The sequence below is a fragment of the Oncorhynchus keta genome, unplaced genomic scaffold, assembly GCF_023373465.1.
Source record: "Oncorhynchus keta strain PuntledgeMale-10-30-2019 unplaced genomic scaffold, Oket_V2 Un_contig_5685_pilon_pilon, whole genome shotgun sequence".
Lineage (NCBI taxonomy): Eukaryota > Metazoa > Chordata > Actinopteri > Salmoniformes > Salmonidae > Oncorhynchus > Oncorhynchus keta.
Genome location: NW_026288440.1, coordinates 340,610 through 356,926, shown reverse-complemented (window position 1 = coordinate 356,926; position 16,317 = coordinate 340,610). Strand labels below are relative to the sequence as shown.

At 43.2% G+C, this 16,317-nt stretch overlaps 2 protein-coding genes across 13 annotated transcripts in view; both read left to right on the top strand.

The window, feature by feature from the left end:
- Positions 1-16,317, top strand: part of LOC118372650 (zinc finger protein 263-like) — a 43,697-nt gene that overhangs the window by 903 nt on the left and 26,477 nt on the right. For 7 of the 12 annotated variants that reach the window (XM_052510379.1, XM_052510382.1, XM_052510389.1 and 4 more), the window contains exons 3-4: positions 249-461; positions 14,259-14,474. In XM_052510379.1, coding sequence (XP_052366339.1) covers positions 249-461; positions 14,259-14,474 — 429 coding nt within the window. Of the gene's footprint in view, positions 1-248; positions 462-11,411; positions 12,244-12,644; positions 12,782-14,258; positions 14,475-16,317 lie in introns of those variants that run through there. The other 5 variants (XM_052510385.1, XM_052510381.1, XM_052510384.1 and 2 more) reach the window with 5 other exon arrangements.
- On the top strand, positions 455-8,214 carry LOC127925498 (zinc finger and SCAN domain-containing protein 2-like). Its single transcript, XM_052510455.1, has 2 exons — positions 455-1,527; positions 6,594-8,214. Exons 1-2 carry the CDS (start codon positions 1,510-1,512, stop codon positions 7,833-7,835), a joined length of 1,260 nt encoding a protein of 419 aa, XP_052366415.1. The 5' UTR covers positions 455-1,509; the 3' UTR covers positions 7,836-8,214.

Genomic DNA, 16,317 nt, shown 5'->3' with positions numbered 1-16,317 from the left:
TTGCCGTTTGCGGTGAGTAAAGTTACAGTCCCTATACTTTCAATGCATTTTTGTGCCAAAGGGTTGTAAAGGCATGTGTAACATACAGACGGTGGAGTTTACCCTCCAATACACCACTGATTATAACACAATAACAACAAGACAACTACGATGAATTTCACTAAATCCCATGTCATGCCCATATCTCCATTCAGTAGATTGTGTATGCTCAGTCTCACTCACTCATCTCTCCCACTTAACCCCATCAGCAGTCAGCAGAGACAGAGGAAGGGGAACCAGACCTGCTGATCATCAAGGATGAGGGGGAAGCAGACGACCAGGACTCTAGGATCAGCCACCCAGCTAGAACAGTGGAGGGCAGCAGAGAACTAACCACCCAACCGGCTGCAGCCACCACAGAGGACCCCGCCTTCCAGCTCAGTGGCCCCAGAGGCAACAACAACTACAACACCGCTATGGAGGTCAGTGGATCTGACGCCATCCTCCTCCAATCAGAAACAGGGAATGTGAACCAGGGACCCCAGCAACACACAGGATTTGAACCCAGAGCAGAGAGACAGAGTCTGGACACTAAGTGTGACATGAACAGGGACCTCAATCTCCTAAGAGGTTCTTTAAACCAGGTGTGGAGAGAGGTAGTAGCGACGGATGATGGCGCCTCTGCTGCTCACACTAAAGTAATGGACCTAGGGAGTGGCTCAGTGGGCCCAGAAACACAGAATAGCTCAGACATAGAAATGAGAAGTGTAGGGTTAGAAAACCACAGGTTTTCCCCCAAGTCGTTCCATTCTTCATCAGAAAATGTGATAGTGATTGACTCTGTATCCAGTGGGCAGCAGGTAGATAGAGATTTAGAGTGGGGTCAGGTGGGTACATCTACTACACCACAGGTCAATGGGACTGGAAATAGGCAGGGAGTGGGAGTGTTTGAGAGGAACGCACCAATGATTCGCCCCGTTCACCCCGAATCGATGAGAGACAACACTATGCAATTGGTTTCACCCGGATTCCGGCCCTCAGAGATAAATACAGGCATGCATCTTGACACAGGAAATGCAGGTGAGGCCAACAAAGCTAGTTGGTGTTCGTTGGCAAGCTTCCATAGACACTCTGGAATACCAGGAAGAGGAGCTCAACAATCAGCTCATGCCTCACTTCCTTTCTGCCATTTTAGACCAAGCACCACAACTTCCTGTCACTCAAATAATCTTGCCACAGACATTACACCTGGCACCATAGAACGACCGTATGGTTGCCCAACATGCCATAAGAAGTTTGTCCACGAGAGTGACTTGCGGCGGCATGTGGCCATCCACACCAGAAAGCGATCATTCTCCTGCACCTTGTGTGAGAAGAGCTTTGTGTGCGCCAGCCATCTCCAAATGCACCTGAACGTCCACACTGGGGAGAAGCCCTTCAGTTGTGCACAGTGCGGGCGCAGGTTCTCCCACTCCAGCAATCTGAAAAGACATCAGAAGCTTCATCATTGAGACAAAGGCTGTGACCGTCATGGAGTTTTGGATGGTGGTAATTGATCAGCCTAATAACCTTGGTCACCATTATAACCGTTTGAATTGCAAAAGACAAACATTTTCTTCTTTCCTCCGCTCCTGACTTGTTTCAGCAAGGAGCAACAAAGTTTCATCACGTTGGAGAGTCCATGTTACAGCAGAAACCATGGAGATCCTATTAAATTACTAGAGGGGCTATGTCATAAACACTCAGTTCTAGAATGGGGTGAAAATGTCAGCCATTTTTAGTCAGGGAAAAATCCAAACCAGTCTAATTGGAATGAATGGCAGTAGAGGCAGAGGTGATTCATAGATGCAGTAAAGAGGTCAATGGAATGCAGACCGCGGGGAATAGAAGAAGGATGCCAGATTGGCGCAAGTTCAACAAATCTTAACTAACAAAGTGGATATTCACAAATCCGTCATGATTGTGCCTCTGGAGTGGAGCAGCGGTCTAAGGCACTGCTTTGCAGTGCTAGCTGAGTCACTTCAGATTCTGGTTCGATCCCAGACCCATGAGGCAGCGGACAATTGGCCCAGGGTCTTCCGGGTTAGGGGACAGCCGAGTTGTCCTTTTCCCATCGCACTCTAGCGACTCCTGTGGCGGGCCATGCGCAATGCACCTCCACATTAGTTTGTCTGGCTTCCAGGTTAAGCGAGCAGTGTGTCAAGAAGCAGTGTGGTTTGGCGTTGTTGTGTTTCGGAGCACGCACGGCTCTCGACCTTCGCCTCTCCCGAGTCCATACAGGAGTTGCAGCGATGGGACAAGACTGTGACTACCAACTGGGGAGAAAAAGGGGTAAAAAAAATTAAATACAAATCCGTCATGATTGATGTATTGTAAAGAGGTCCACAATGTGGTTACTAAAGTTCCATTTGGATATATTTGGCTGTTTTCGCTGCATAACATTTAGAAGTAGCCCCTTTTCAGATTTAGAAGAAGTGACTGCTAAATGCTAACTCCCGTTCAAATAAACTGTTAACATCGCTAGCACAGAGCAATCGTTGGTGGTAGTTTTGAACTGTAATGCAGTTGAATGATGAAGATAACATGAACATATATTGGGGTTGACATCCATACAACCATTATACTCTGATTTTTTTCCTCAACATAGTGTGAAATACACACATAAACAATAGCCTAAATGTAGGCTAATTTAGCTGGGTGGCAACAAGGAGATTCATTCCTCTACGGCATCTTTCACCCACACGTTTCAATGGCATTCATATTGTTTTGGTCGAATTTCATTGACCTCTACTGCATGTACTGTATTTCTCTGTTTTACTTATGCAGAACAATTCAAGTAAGGCGTGTGATCTCAGAGATTGTGTAATAGAATGAGTGTTAACCTAAAATATTGTCATAAAATTATAAATACAGTTTATACAGGTTTTATACACATTTTCTGTATAAATAGTCTCTATAATATATCTAAACGGACCATACATGTCTCACGGTTTGTTTTCTTTGAAAGCTGTGAATGTTGTAATATGATACAATATCAGTACTTATTGCATTTACAACTTGTATAAGACCTATCATCAGCTGTTTTCAGCCAGTGTATGTCTGTGGATTGACTGCACTGTTTGTATGGAATGTTGGAATATTGGCAGTTCATTTGAACAATTATTGGAAATCATTCAACTTAAACTGGCTGGCTAGCTAATAAATATACTGTGCAGATAATCTTCAAATTCATTATTTTACACAATATCTTATCGCAGCACACTGGCTGACCGTGGTTGACCAACTCACTGAACAAAATGGCTGACTTTAATACTGTTATAAGACCTTTCATGTCCATTCTTGTGTTCTAATTCCTAATTCTATGGCAGAAACGGATTCGGCCACACGAATGCCTGACCGTCCCATTTTCTGTCAGCTGTTCGATCCGCAAAAAAGCATTAATTGACATGTTTTTGCGGTTATGACGGTTCATTTACTTTTCATGATGGATTTCATCCATAGCCATCAGTTACAGGGTTGTACGGTAATTGTGCCAACCCAAGACACAGAAGAAAGAGATTCCTATGGAAAACAATCTTTGGATAACCTTCATGTCAGTTAGGTTATAGCAATACATTATTTTTATTGTCATTTATTTGTATTATTTTTTGTATTTATATATATTTGTATTTTTTAAATATATATTTTTACTCTGCGTCGTTGGGAAGGGCTCGTAAGCAAACATTTCATAGTAAAGGCCTGGATTCAATCACATCAAGCGTTAACCTGGCTGGTTAACCTGGCTGTGTTCAAGGTGGAACTATGTTGGAGTTGTAGCCATCAAATCGGTGAGCAGCTGGTCTTGCTATCATTGTCACAAAGCCACATCCACCCCACTTGCGTTAGAAGTTCGGAACGTGAAAATGTAGGCTATTAATTAAAGAAAAATAATGAGGATTTCTATCAGCCTAATCAAGGTATGGATTACATCTCACATTCCAGTGTTCGAACTTGTAAACTAGGCTGCATGGGATTTCTCTTAATCTAACTCTGCATCCAATGGCGATGTACGCTTTAGGTATAATGCCAGGAGCCGCTTGTGGATTTGACAGCTCTAACGCAGTTCTACCTCCAACACGCCAAAACAACCACTATGTGGATGTCGGCTAAATTGATGTCGGCTAAAGCGGATCTGATTTAATATATCCCAAAATCTACACCCATTGTATTTGGCACATGTGACTTGAAAGTCCTGCCTACTTCCTGGATCATGTCCTTTGCTGTTTTTAAATGGGATTCAAGAGTATGAAATCAAATTCATATAAACGCTGTCTTTTAATATACACTCATTACCAAAAGTATGTGGACACCTGCTCGTCGAGCATCTCATTCCAAAATCATGGGCATTAATATTTAGTTGATCCCCCCTTTGCTGCTATAACAGCCTCCACTCTTCTGGAAAGGCTTTCCATAAGATGTTGGAACATTGCTGCGGGGACTTGCTTTCATTTAGCCACAAGAGCATTATTGAAGTCGGGCACTGATGTTGGGTGATTAGGCTTGGCTCGAAGTCGGCGTTCCAATTCATCCCATAGGTGTTCGATGGGGTTGAGGTCAGGGCTCTTTGCAGGCCAGTCAAGTTCATCCATGCCGATCTCGACAAACTATTTCTGTATGGACTTCGCTTTGGGCACGGGAACATTGTCATGCTGAAACAGGAAAGGTCCTTCTGTTGCCACAAATTTGGAAACACAGAATCATCTAGAATGTCATTGTATGCTATAGCGTTAAGATTTCCCTTCACTGTAATGAAGGGGCCTAGCCCAAACCATGAAAAACAGTCCGAAACCATTATTCCTCCTCCACCAAACTTTATAGTTGGCACTATGCATTGGGGTAGGTAGCGTTCTTCTAGCATCCGCCAAATCCAGATTCGTCCGTCTGACTGCCAGATGGTGAAGCGTGATTAATCACTCCAGAGAACGTTTCCACTGTTCCAGAGTCCAATGGCGGAAAGCTTTACACCACTCCAGCCGGCGCTAAGTGATCTTAGGCTTGTGTGCAGCTGCTCGGCCATGGAAACCCATTTCATGAAGCTCCCGACGAACAGTTATTGTGCTGACGTTGCTTCCAGAAGCAGTTTGGAACTCGATAGTGAGTGTTGCAACCGAGGACAGACGATTTTTACACGCTTCAGTATTCGGCTGTCCCGTTCTGTGAGCTTGTGTGGCCTACCACTTCACGGCTGAACTGTTGTTGCTGTTGACGTTTCCACTTCACAATAACAGCACTTGCAGTTGACCGGGGCAGCTCTAGCAGGGCATAAATTTAAACAAACTGATTTAAAATGTAAAAATTGAAATAAAAAATGTAAACATTTTTTACCCAATTGGTAGTTACAGTCTTGTCACCGTACGGACTCGGGAGAGGCAAAGGTCGAGAGCCGCCATCCTCCGAAACACAACCCAACCAACCCAGCCACACCAATGTGTTGGAGGAAACACCGTACACCTGGCGACCGTGTCAGCGTGCACTGCGCCAGGCCCCCTGCCGGCTAAACCCTCCCGTAATCCAGACGGTGCTGGGCCAATTGTGCACCGCCTCATGGGTCTCCCGGTCTTGGCCGTCTGTGACAGAGCCTGGACTCTAACCCAGAATCTCTAGTGGCACAGCTAGCACTGCGATGCAGTGCCTTAGACCACTGAGCCACTCAGGAGGCCACTGATGAACTGATTTGTTGGAAAGGTGGCATCCTATGACAGTGCCACGTTGAAAGTCACTGAGCTCTTCAGTAAAGCCATTCTACTGCTAATGTTTGTCTCTGGAGATTACATGGCGGTGTCCTTGATTTTATACACCTGTCAGCAACGGGTGTGGCAGAAATAGCCAAATCCACTAATTTAAAGGTGTGTCCACATACTTTTGTATATATTTACATTACATTTAAGTCATTTAGCAGACGCTCTTATCCAGAGCGACTTACAAATTGGTGCATTCACTCTATGACATCCAGTGGAACAGCCACTTTACAATAGTGCATCTAAATCTTTTAAGGGGGGTGAGAAGGATTACTTTATCCTATCCTAGGTATTCCTTAAAGAAGTGGGGTTTCGGGTGTCTCCGGAAGGTGGTGATTGACTCCGCTGTCCTGGCGTCGTGGGGGAGTTTGTTCCACCATTGGGGGGCCAGATCAGCGAACAGTTTTTTTGACTGGGCTGAGCGGGAACTGTACTTCCTCAGTGGTAGGGAGGCGAGCAGACCAGAGGTGGATGAACGCAGTGCCCTTGTTTGGGTGTAGGGCCTGATCAGAGCCTGGAGGTACTGAGGTGCCGTTCCCCTCACAGCTCCGTAGGCAAGCACCATGGTCTTGTAGCGGATGCGAGTATATATATATATATATATAGTGTGTATGCACAATTATATTCGTATAAGTGGATTAATTTACTGTTACCCAAAGTATTTTAAAGATTTTAGCGCAAAATACAAGTATACCCTCCAGTTCTCCACAGATGAGAACACAATAACAAGGAAACTGCAATAAATTTCACAAAATCGATTGTCATGTCCATATCTCCATTCAGTAGATAGTGTATGCTCCGTCTCACTCACTCATCTCTCCCACTTAACCCCATCAGCAGTCAGCAGAGACAGAGGAAGGGCAACCAGACCTGCTGATCATCAAGGTGGAGGGAGAAGCAGATGACCAGGACTCTAGGATCAGCCACCCAGCTAGAACAGTGGAGGGCAGCAGAGAACTAACCACCCAACCGGCTGCAGCCACCACAGAGGACTCCGCCTTCCAGTCCAGTGGCCCCAGAGGCAACAACAACTTCAACAACACCGCTTTGGAGGTCAGTGGATCTGATGTCGTCCTCCTCCAATCAGAGACAGGGAATGTGAACCAGGGACGTCAGCAGCACACAGGATTTAAACCCAGAGCAGAGAGACAGAGTCTGGACACAAAGTGTGACATGAACGGGGACCTCAATCTCCTAAGAGATTCTTTAAACCAGGTGTGGAGAGAGGCAGTAGCGACTAACGATGGCACCTCTGCTGCTCACACTAAAGTAATGGACCTAGGGAGTGGCTCAGTGGGCCTAGAAACACAGAATAGCTCAGACATAGAAATGAGAAGTGTAGGGTTAGAAAACCACAGGTTTTCCCCCAAGTCATTCCATTCATCATCAGAACATGTGATAGTGATTGACTCTGTATCCAGTGGGCAGCAGGTAGATAGAGATTTTGAGTGGGGTCAGGTGGGTACAGCTACTAAACCACATATCAATGGGACTGGAAATAGGCAGGGAGTGGGAGTGTTTGAGGGGAATGCACCAACGATTCGCCCCTTCACCCCTGATTCGATGAGAGACACTATGCAATTGGTTTCACCCAGCTTCCGGCACACAGAGAAAAATACAGGCATGCATTTTGGCACAGGAAATGCAAGTGAGGCCAACAAATTTAGTTGGCACTCGTTGGCAAGCCTCTATAGACACTCTGAAATACCAGGAAGAGGAACTCAAGAACCAGCTCATTCCTCACTTCCTGTTGGCCATTTTAGACTAAGCGCATCAACTTCCTCTCACTCCAGTAATCTCGCCACAGATGTTTCACCTGGCACCGTAGAACGACCGTACGGTTGCCCAAGCTGCCATAAGACGTTTGTCCACAAGAGCGACTTGCAGCAGCACATGGTCATCCACACCAGAAAGCGGGGATACGCCTGCACCTTGTGCGAGAAGAGCTTTGTGTCCCCTAGCAAGCTCCAAGTGCACCAGAACGTCCACACTGGGGAGAAGCCCTTCAGTTGTGCACAGTGCGGGCGCAGGTTCTCCCACTCTGGCAATCTGAAAAGACATCAGAAGCTTCATCATTGAGAACTGACGTGGAACAAGAGATTCCTATTGAAAAAAGCTGTTATAGCAATATCATGAGTTCAAACGTCATTGGTTCTAACGTAGTCGTATGTCTGCAGGATGTTTGCCCTGGTCTCATACGTCTACAATACAACGTGGTTCATATTTACATTATCTACAAAGACTGTTACATTTTCTTGGCTTCTTTAAGGCCAACAGCATCACTCACATTGACTATTAAGGTTGATCATGGTTGTGTTCTTCTAACACTAAAGTTATAGCAGATACTGAAATTCTACTGTGAGACTGAAAAAGTTGTTTTTCTGTAACAATTTGACCAATGGCTGTTGCTGTTTATTCATTCCTATAATTCCATCAATAAATAATATTTTTCAAATAATTCCATGGTGCTTCTTTACCCTATAGAGATTGATCTTAAATATACAGGTAACTCCCAAAAAACACTTGAGTAAATGAGTGATACAAAGCATATTGAAAGCAGGTGCTACTACAACGGTGTGGTTCCTGATTTAATTAAGCTATTAACATGCCATCATGCTTAGGGTCCTGTATAAAAATGCTGGGCAGGCTATTATTTTGGCTACCATGGCTATGCTGCCATAGGATGATAATGCCCCCATCCACAGGGCAGAAGTGGTCACTGAATGGTTTGATGAGCATGAAAACGATATAAACCATATGCCTTGGCCGTCAGTCACCAGATCTCAACCCAATTGAGCACATATGGAAGATTCTGGAGTGGCGCCTGAGAGAACATTTTCCACCACCATCAACAAAACACCAAAATAATGGAATTTATCGTGGAAGAATAGTGCTCCAATAGAGTTCCAGACACTTGTAGAATCTATGCCAAGGTGCATTGAAGCTGTTCTGGCTCGTGGTGGCCCAATACCCTATTAAGACACTTTATGTTGGTGTTTCCTTTATTTTGGCAGTTACCTGAATATTGACCCTAAATATATACACTACCGGTCAAAAGTTTTAGAACACCAACTCATTCAAGGATTCTTCTTTATTTTTACTATTTTCTACATTGTAGAATAATAGTGAAGACATCAAAACTATGAAATAATACATATGGAATCATGTAGTTTGACTGGTAGTGTATATTGACCATATAGACTGTAGATTAACCCTAAATATATATATTCTCACATTACTTCCAAATGAAATCAGGCAGATCGAAGAAAAGGACATTATTGCAGTCCAATATTAGTTTTAAATGTTTTGAGAACAGATAAGCTTCATATGTTCTGTATCAATGAGTTAAATCAGTAAATTAACAACTTAATTCAATCCATTTTATCAATAATATAGCCTCATAATAGCTGAGTTATAATATACATGTATTTGTTTGAGAGCTTTGTAGAGATCATGCCTGTCTACTTAATTCCTCCCTCCTCTTTTCAGGCCAAATCTACAGTGGAACAGGGGGACACAGAGGGGGAATAGAGTCTGGACAGACAGAGAAGTGTCCCCCTGACACTCACAACGCAGCGCTATGGGGAACTGTAGGGTTGAGGTTCAAGCAGACACTACGTCACTGTCAAATCTAAGGGTAGAGCTCGAAAATTCAAGCCCCTTGGGTGCTGCCATAGAGTTACATTAGAAGTGCCCATCCAAGAAGGCTCAAGGTCATTGGCCACAAACAGTACACAACAAGTTGGAAATCGCAAATTCAACAATTAGTGGTTTGGAAGGGATCAGTGACTGCAAGCATTGCAAAGCAAATCACTAGCCTGCTATTCAGTGGAGTGGGTGTGTGTTCCCAATTTTCAGTTTAAGTTTATCTTTTACAAATTTAAAATGATAAACATTCAATATCGGCCATGCTGTCAATACAGCATGATTTATGCTGCGCTCAAAACAACTGTTAACTCAGAACTGGAAAATCTGACTTCAGTGAGTTCAAGACAACTGAGAACTCAAGCTCCGACTGGGAAAATACGTTTTGAAAGGTCATCTAACTCGGAATTGTAAATCAGGAACTCGGGCCTCTTTCTAGACCTGAAGATCACTGAAGTCATCATGATTCAACCTTGTTTTTTTCCCTCTCAAGTTCCCAGTTGTCTTGAAAGCACCATACATCCAGAGAATGCCTGACTTTGATGACAAAGTTTGATGACAAAATTTTCCCACGAAGGACCGCCACGCCACCTTCCTGTTCAATTGAGCACAGCACAACAAGGTCTTGTATGCTGCTGCATAAATTATGTAATATGACAGGGAGATATGTATACTGTAGCTAAGAAAGTAATCCTAAGTGTATGTTGTATAGTAAGCTGTTAGTAACCCATGTGCCTCACCCTAATAATGTGGTCTATTTTCCCCTATTAATTTCACCTACTGTTCTGACTTGGTGGTGCACATGTAGCCTATAACCTGTTTTAGAGAAATGTAATCATTGGATATTGTAAGAGCTTTCATTGTCTGCTTATATGCCCCCTTTATTTATCCTACGGTTCTGACTTGGTGCACAGGGAGAACACTGTAATAACGGCCCATGTTCTGAAATCTGTCGCTGTACATTTCAAATGTGCTGAACAAATAGTTGACCACGTCCGTTCTAGCTTGCTCATTAATGTCTTAATCGAAATTATTTAAAAAACAATCTGATATGGCTGACTTGCTTCAACAAATGTGGTTTCTACTGACAATTGAGATGTATAAACTAGGACATAAGGGGGCGACAAGTGGATAAAAGGCAGTAAATTAAGATGGATTAGCTGTTTCACTGCCAGACACAGCTCTGCTGATAGCCAGGTGTGGCAGTGGAAAGGTGTTGAGACTGCTATTGGGACTCTGCTGTTGGGACAGCTTTATGTAGGCCCTAACAGTTTGTGGGCCCCGTTTGTCACCGTTATAGTGCAATTAATGTATTGTTTAGCGTTGTGTTGAGTAGTGGCTTTGCTGGCATGCACCCCAAATTTTTTTGTGGGGTTTGCCCAACAAGATTTACATGCTAAAATCGCCATTGAGTTCAAGTTGCCAGATTTCAACGAATGGCCACCCGAAACAACTTTTCATCCCCAACGGTTACTCTCTGCCAGGTTCCCCGCAGAAGGAAGCAAGCCACATTCGCAAATTTAAACAGAGATTTGAAAGGCATTAAAAATCAGCCGCAACAGCTAAGGTCTCGTTCGGCCAAGAGGGAGCTCCGGTGCAGCCACTGCTCCAAGCACTTCTCCCACAGCCAACAACTGAAGATGCATGAGAGGGTGCACACCGGAGGGGAACCGCTTAAATGTGTCTACTGCGGGAAGTGCTACAAACAGTCAACACTCTCCTAGGTACAGATCTAGGATCAGATTCCTCTCCCCCAATCCTAACCTTAACTATTAGTGGGAAAAAAAATCAAAAACTGACCCAAGATCAGCTTCTAGGGGCAACTTCACACTACTCCACCTGGCGCAATGATTGACAAGGCCTGGAGTTTTTCCTGTGATCAGACCAGTGAAAAACTCCTGGACATAGTTGTAAGGGGAATGACTCCACACTTCTGGAGTTTTCATATGAAAACTGGGTCCATGTGTTTTTGAGTTTGATTGGATTCCACATTTAATGCTACTCTCTGTGTGTAGTGGTTGTGTATTTAGGTCAACTAACTTGATGCTTGGTCCAGAGTGTTTTAATAATGAGTGAGTTATTACAGGTGAAAATTCTAAACATCCTTATGAATTTACATTGATGCAGTGGTGAAGCAAAGTACAGTAATTAAGAATTGAAATGTCCCTTTGCCTCTCAACAAGATATATTTACTGTTTGCGATTTATAATAGAAATACCACAAATAGTGTAATGCTTAAAAAAAAAAAAATCATGCAATATTGTTTAAAGCAAATATCATGTTTATAATAGCTACAACATTGTTGTGGTGGAGCACTCCTGTACAGTAGGTGGCGCATATGATCACATGAAAGTGATGAGGAACAGGAAAAAAATTCTCAACCGCAAGCTAACGTTACAAACAAAGCTAGCTAGCTATCGAAGTTCAGTCTCTGATATTATTGTATTTGTTTTAGTAGCTTGCTAGATAACTATATATCGTCATAATATAGAAAACATAAAGACTGTTTTCATATTGAAAAGGGGCCAAAAGCGTCGGGGGACAATGTCGGGTTCCGTGGTCGAGTTCCAGGCGCAGATAGCCTCAATCATGGAGGTGCTAGCCAACGCGGCTGTTGCCGAAATCTGCAAAATTGTTGACGATGGCTATGCGGTTGTACACATGGAGATGTCCCAAAGCCACAAGGAGAACGAATTTCTCCGGAGGAAAATGAAATTGATGGAACTTCAGGTCGCCAGGTTTCGAGCAGAGAGAACAAAGTCTTCAGAGGGGTCCGTCCACAACCGCTTCCATGGAATACGCCTCCTAAACAGACACAACCATCGTGAGACGGCAACGACAGGTTGGTGGTGATGATGAATTTGACACTGCACATAGACTCAATTACATGAGTCTTCAATTGATCCCATCCATCAATTGTGTTTTACAAAGTTTAAAGCAAGTATAATACTTCCATGATTTATGTAATGTCAAAACATTTAGCGCCCAGCTGTATTATTGACATTCCATATATGACGTATCATGGTTACTTTGTACTGTCAACACAGCTAGGATCCCTCTAGCTCTATATACACATTACACACGGCATGAACGTCTCATGGTTACTTTGTACTGTCACCACAGCTAGGATCCCTCTAGCTCTATATACACATTACACACGGCATTAACGTATTATGCTTGTTTTGTTCTTTGGAAAAAGACCATTGATGGATGGGGTCAAATTAACCTCCTCTTTATTTCCAGGACCTACTTGGCAAAGCAGAAACAGACTTTCCAACAGGAGTTTTGGGAACAGCAGCATTCAAAGAGACAGACAGCCCATAGACGTGGACCAAGATGATGTCTCTCCATCAAAGCATATGGATGCTACAAGTGATGAGGTACAGTTGAAGTTGGAAGTTTACATACACTTATGTTGGAGTCATTAAAATTGTTTTTCAACGACTCCACAAATTTCTTGTTAACAAACTATAGTTTTGGCAAGTCGGTTAGGACATCTATTTTGTGCATGACACAAGTCATTTTCCAACAATTGTTTACAGATGATTTCACTTATAATTCACTGTATCACAATTCCAGTGGGTCAGAAGTTTACATACACTAAGTTGACTGTGCCTTTAAACAGATTGGAAAATTTAAAAAATTGAGGTCATGGCTTTAGAATCTTCTGATTGGCTAAATGACATAATTTGAGTCAATTGGAGGTGTATCTGGCCTACCTTCAAACTCAGTGCCTCTTTGCTTGACATCATGGGAACATCGAAAGAAATCAGCCAAGACCTCAGAAAAATAATTGTAGACCTCCACAAGTCTGGTTCATCCTTGGGAGCAATTTCCAAATGCCTGAAGGTACCACGTTCATCTGTACAAACAATAGTATGCAAGTATAAACACCTTGGGACCATGCAGCCTTCATACCACTCAGGAAGGAGACGCGTTCTGTCTCCTAGAGATGAACGTACTTTGGTGTGAAAAGTGCAACTGCACATTGGACAAAGATCATACTTTTTGGAGAAATAATCTCTGGTCTGATGTAACAAAAATAGAACTGTTTGGCCATAATGACCATCGTTATGTTTGGAGGAGAAAAAAAGGGAGGATGCTTGCAAGCTGAAGAATACCATCCCAACCGTGAAGCAAGGGGGTGGCAGCAGCATGTTGTTAGGGTGCTTTGCTGCAGGAGGGACTGGTGCACTTCACAAAATAGATGGCTTCATGAGGAGGGGAAATGATGTGGATATATTGAAGCAACAACTCAAGACATCAGTCAGGAATTTAACCTGTTTTGGAGACTGGTTAATGTTTGTAATTTTGGATGACTGATGTGCCCAAAGTAAACCTTAACATTCTTATTAAAATGAAGTGGTGATCCAAATTTTTACTTGCATTAAATGTCAGGAATTGTGAAACTGAGGTTAAATGTATTTGGCTACGGTGTATGTGAACTTCCGGTGTATGTGAATTCCCAATTCTAATAGACGATTTAAAACGGTCACAGACTTGTCTGTTTTAGTCTCGCACACCAGACACTTCCGCCTGGGGATGAGGTTATGTCTGTATAGACGTGTATGTCAGCACATTCTAACCAGTGATGTAGTGGTAAAAATAGGTGGGTAAACTCTTATCACCTATACTTTCCCCTATACTTTCAATGCATTTTTGCACTAAAGGTTTGTAAACGCATGTGTGAAATACAGAAGGTGGAGTTTACCCTCCAATACACCACTGATTATAACACAATAACAACAAGGCAACTACTATGAATTTCACTAAATCCCATGTCATGCCCATATCTCCATTCAGTAGATTGTGTATGCTCTGTCTCACTCACTCATCTCTCCCACTTAACCCCATCAGCAGTCAGCAGAGACAGAGGAAGGGCAACCAGACCTGCTGATCATCAAGGTGGAGGGAGAAGCAGATGACCAGGACTCTAGGATCAGCCACCCAGCTAGAACAGTGGAGGGCAGCAGAGAACTAACCACCCAACCGGCTGCAGCCACCACAGAGGACCCCGCCTTCCAGCTCAGTGGCCCCAGAGGCAACAACAATTACAACAACACCGCTATGGAGGTCAGTGGATCTGACGCCGTTCTCCTCCAGTCAGAAACAGGGACTGTGAACCAGGGACCCCAGCAACACACAGAATTTGAACTCCATAGCAGAGAGACATAGTCTGGACACAAAGTGTGACATGAACAGGGACCTCAATCTCCTCATCAGCATGCTGCAGTTCAGCTGGTGCCTAGCCGAACCGTACGAGTGTGCTTGCATACTCCCTTAAAAGACCTTCGCTTAAAAAACAAAAAAAATACGTCAATTGTACTGTTTGTCCATTTTTAAACATCGTAGCCAGTCTATACCTCCTCAAAATGGTCCGAATGAATCTAAGATAACTCAAGAAATCTTAATTTCAATTTGCAATTTTACATCTAACTAAGATGTTTGGTGCAGTAGTTTTCAATGAAAAAATGTGCATGAAAACGAGTCGTCTCTCTTGAATGACAACAATTACTTTATTGAAGAATCCCTATTGTTGACCAATCACCAATGAAGGGGCGGCGACTTCCGCTCTGAACTTCAGCATGCCTCCAGAAAAAAAAATATGTGCCCGAATAGCTGGGGAAAAAACTCACCGAAGTCCAAAACGAACAAAATTGTCACATAATGTTGTCCTAATATATGCACGGTCTCAACCGAACTGTTTTCGACTGGGAAGCATGCAGACGCCTTAAGAGACTCTTTAAATACAGCCACCCATCTTGACACAAGAAATGTAGGCGAGGCCAACAAAGCTAGTTATTAAGCCTCCGTAGACACTCTGAAATACCAGGAAGAGGAGCTCAACAACCAGCTCATACCTCACTTCCTGTCAGCCATTTTAGACCAAGCTCCACAACTTCGTCTTACTCAAGTAATCTTGCCACATATATTAGACCTGGCAATGTAGAACGACCTTACGGTTGCCCGAACTGCCATAGGAAGTTTGTCCAAGAGTGACTTGTGGCGGCATGCAGTCATCCACACCAGAAAGCGGACATTCTCCTGTACCTTGTGTGAGAAGAGCTTTGTGTGCGCCAGCCATCTCCAAATGCACCAGAACGTCCACAGTTGTGGAGAAGCCCTTCAGTTGTGCACATTGTGGGCGCAGGTTCTCCCACTCCAGCAATCTGAAAAGACATCAGAAGCTTCATCATTGAGAACTGACACAGATAGGGCTGTGACTGTCAAGGAATTTTGGATGACGGTAATTGGTTATAACTGTTTGAATTGCAAAATACTCACATTTTCTCCTCAGCTCCTGACTTGTTTCAGCAAGGAGCAACAACGTTTCATCACTTCAGAGAGTCCATGTTACAGCAGAAACCATGGAGATCATATTAAATTACTAGAGGGGCTATGTCATAAACACTCAGTTCTAGAATGGAGTGAGAATGGCAGCCATTGTGGTCAGGGAGAAATCCAATCCGGTCTAATTGGAACGGATGGCAGTAGAGGCAGAGGTGATACATTTCCTGTTTTTATGAATTATAAAAGTAAGACGTGTGATATATCAGAAATATAATGATTGTTAACCTAATATATTGTCATGAAATTATAAATACAGTTTATACAGGTTTTATACACATTTTCTGTATAAACAGTCTCTATAATATATATATAAACAGACCATAAATGTCTCACGGTTTGTTTTCTTTGAAAGTTGTGAATGTTGTAATATGATACAATATCAGTACTTATTGCATTTACAACTTGTATAAGACCTATCATCAGCTGTTTTCAGCCAGTGTATGTCTGTGGATTGACTGCACTGTTTGTATGGAATGTTGGAATATTGGCAGTTCATTTGAACAATTATTGGAAATCATTCCACTTAAACTGGCTGGCTAGCTAATAAATATCGCAGCACACTGGC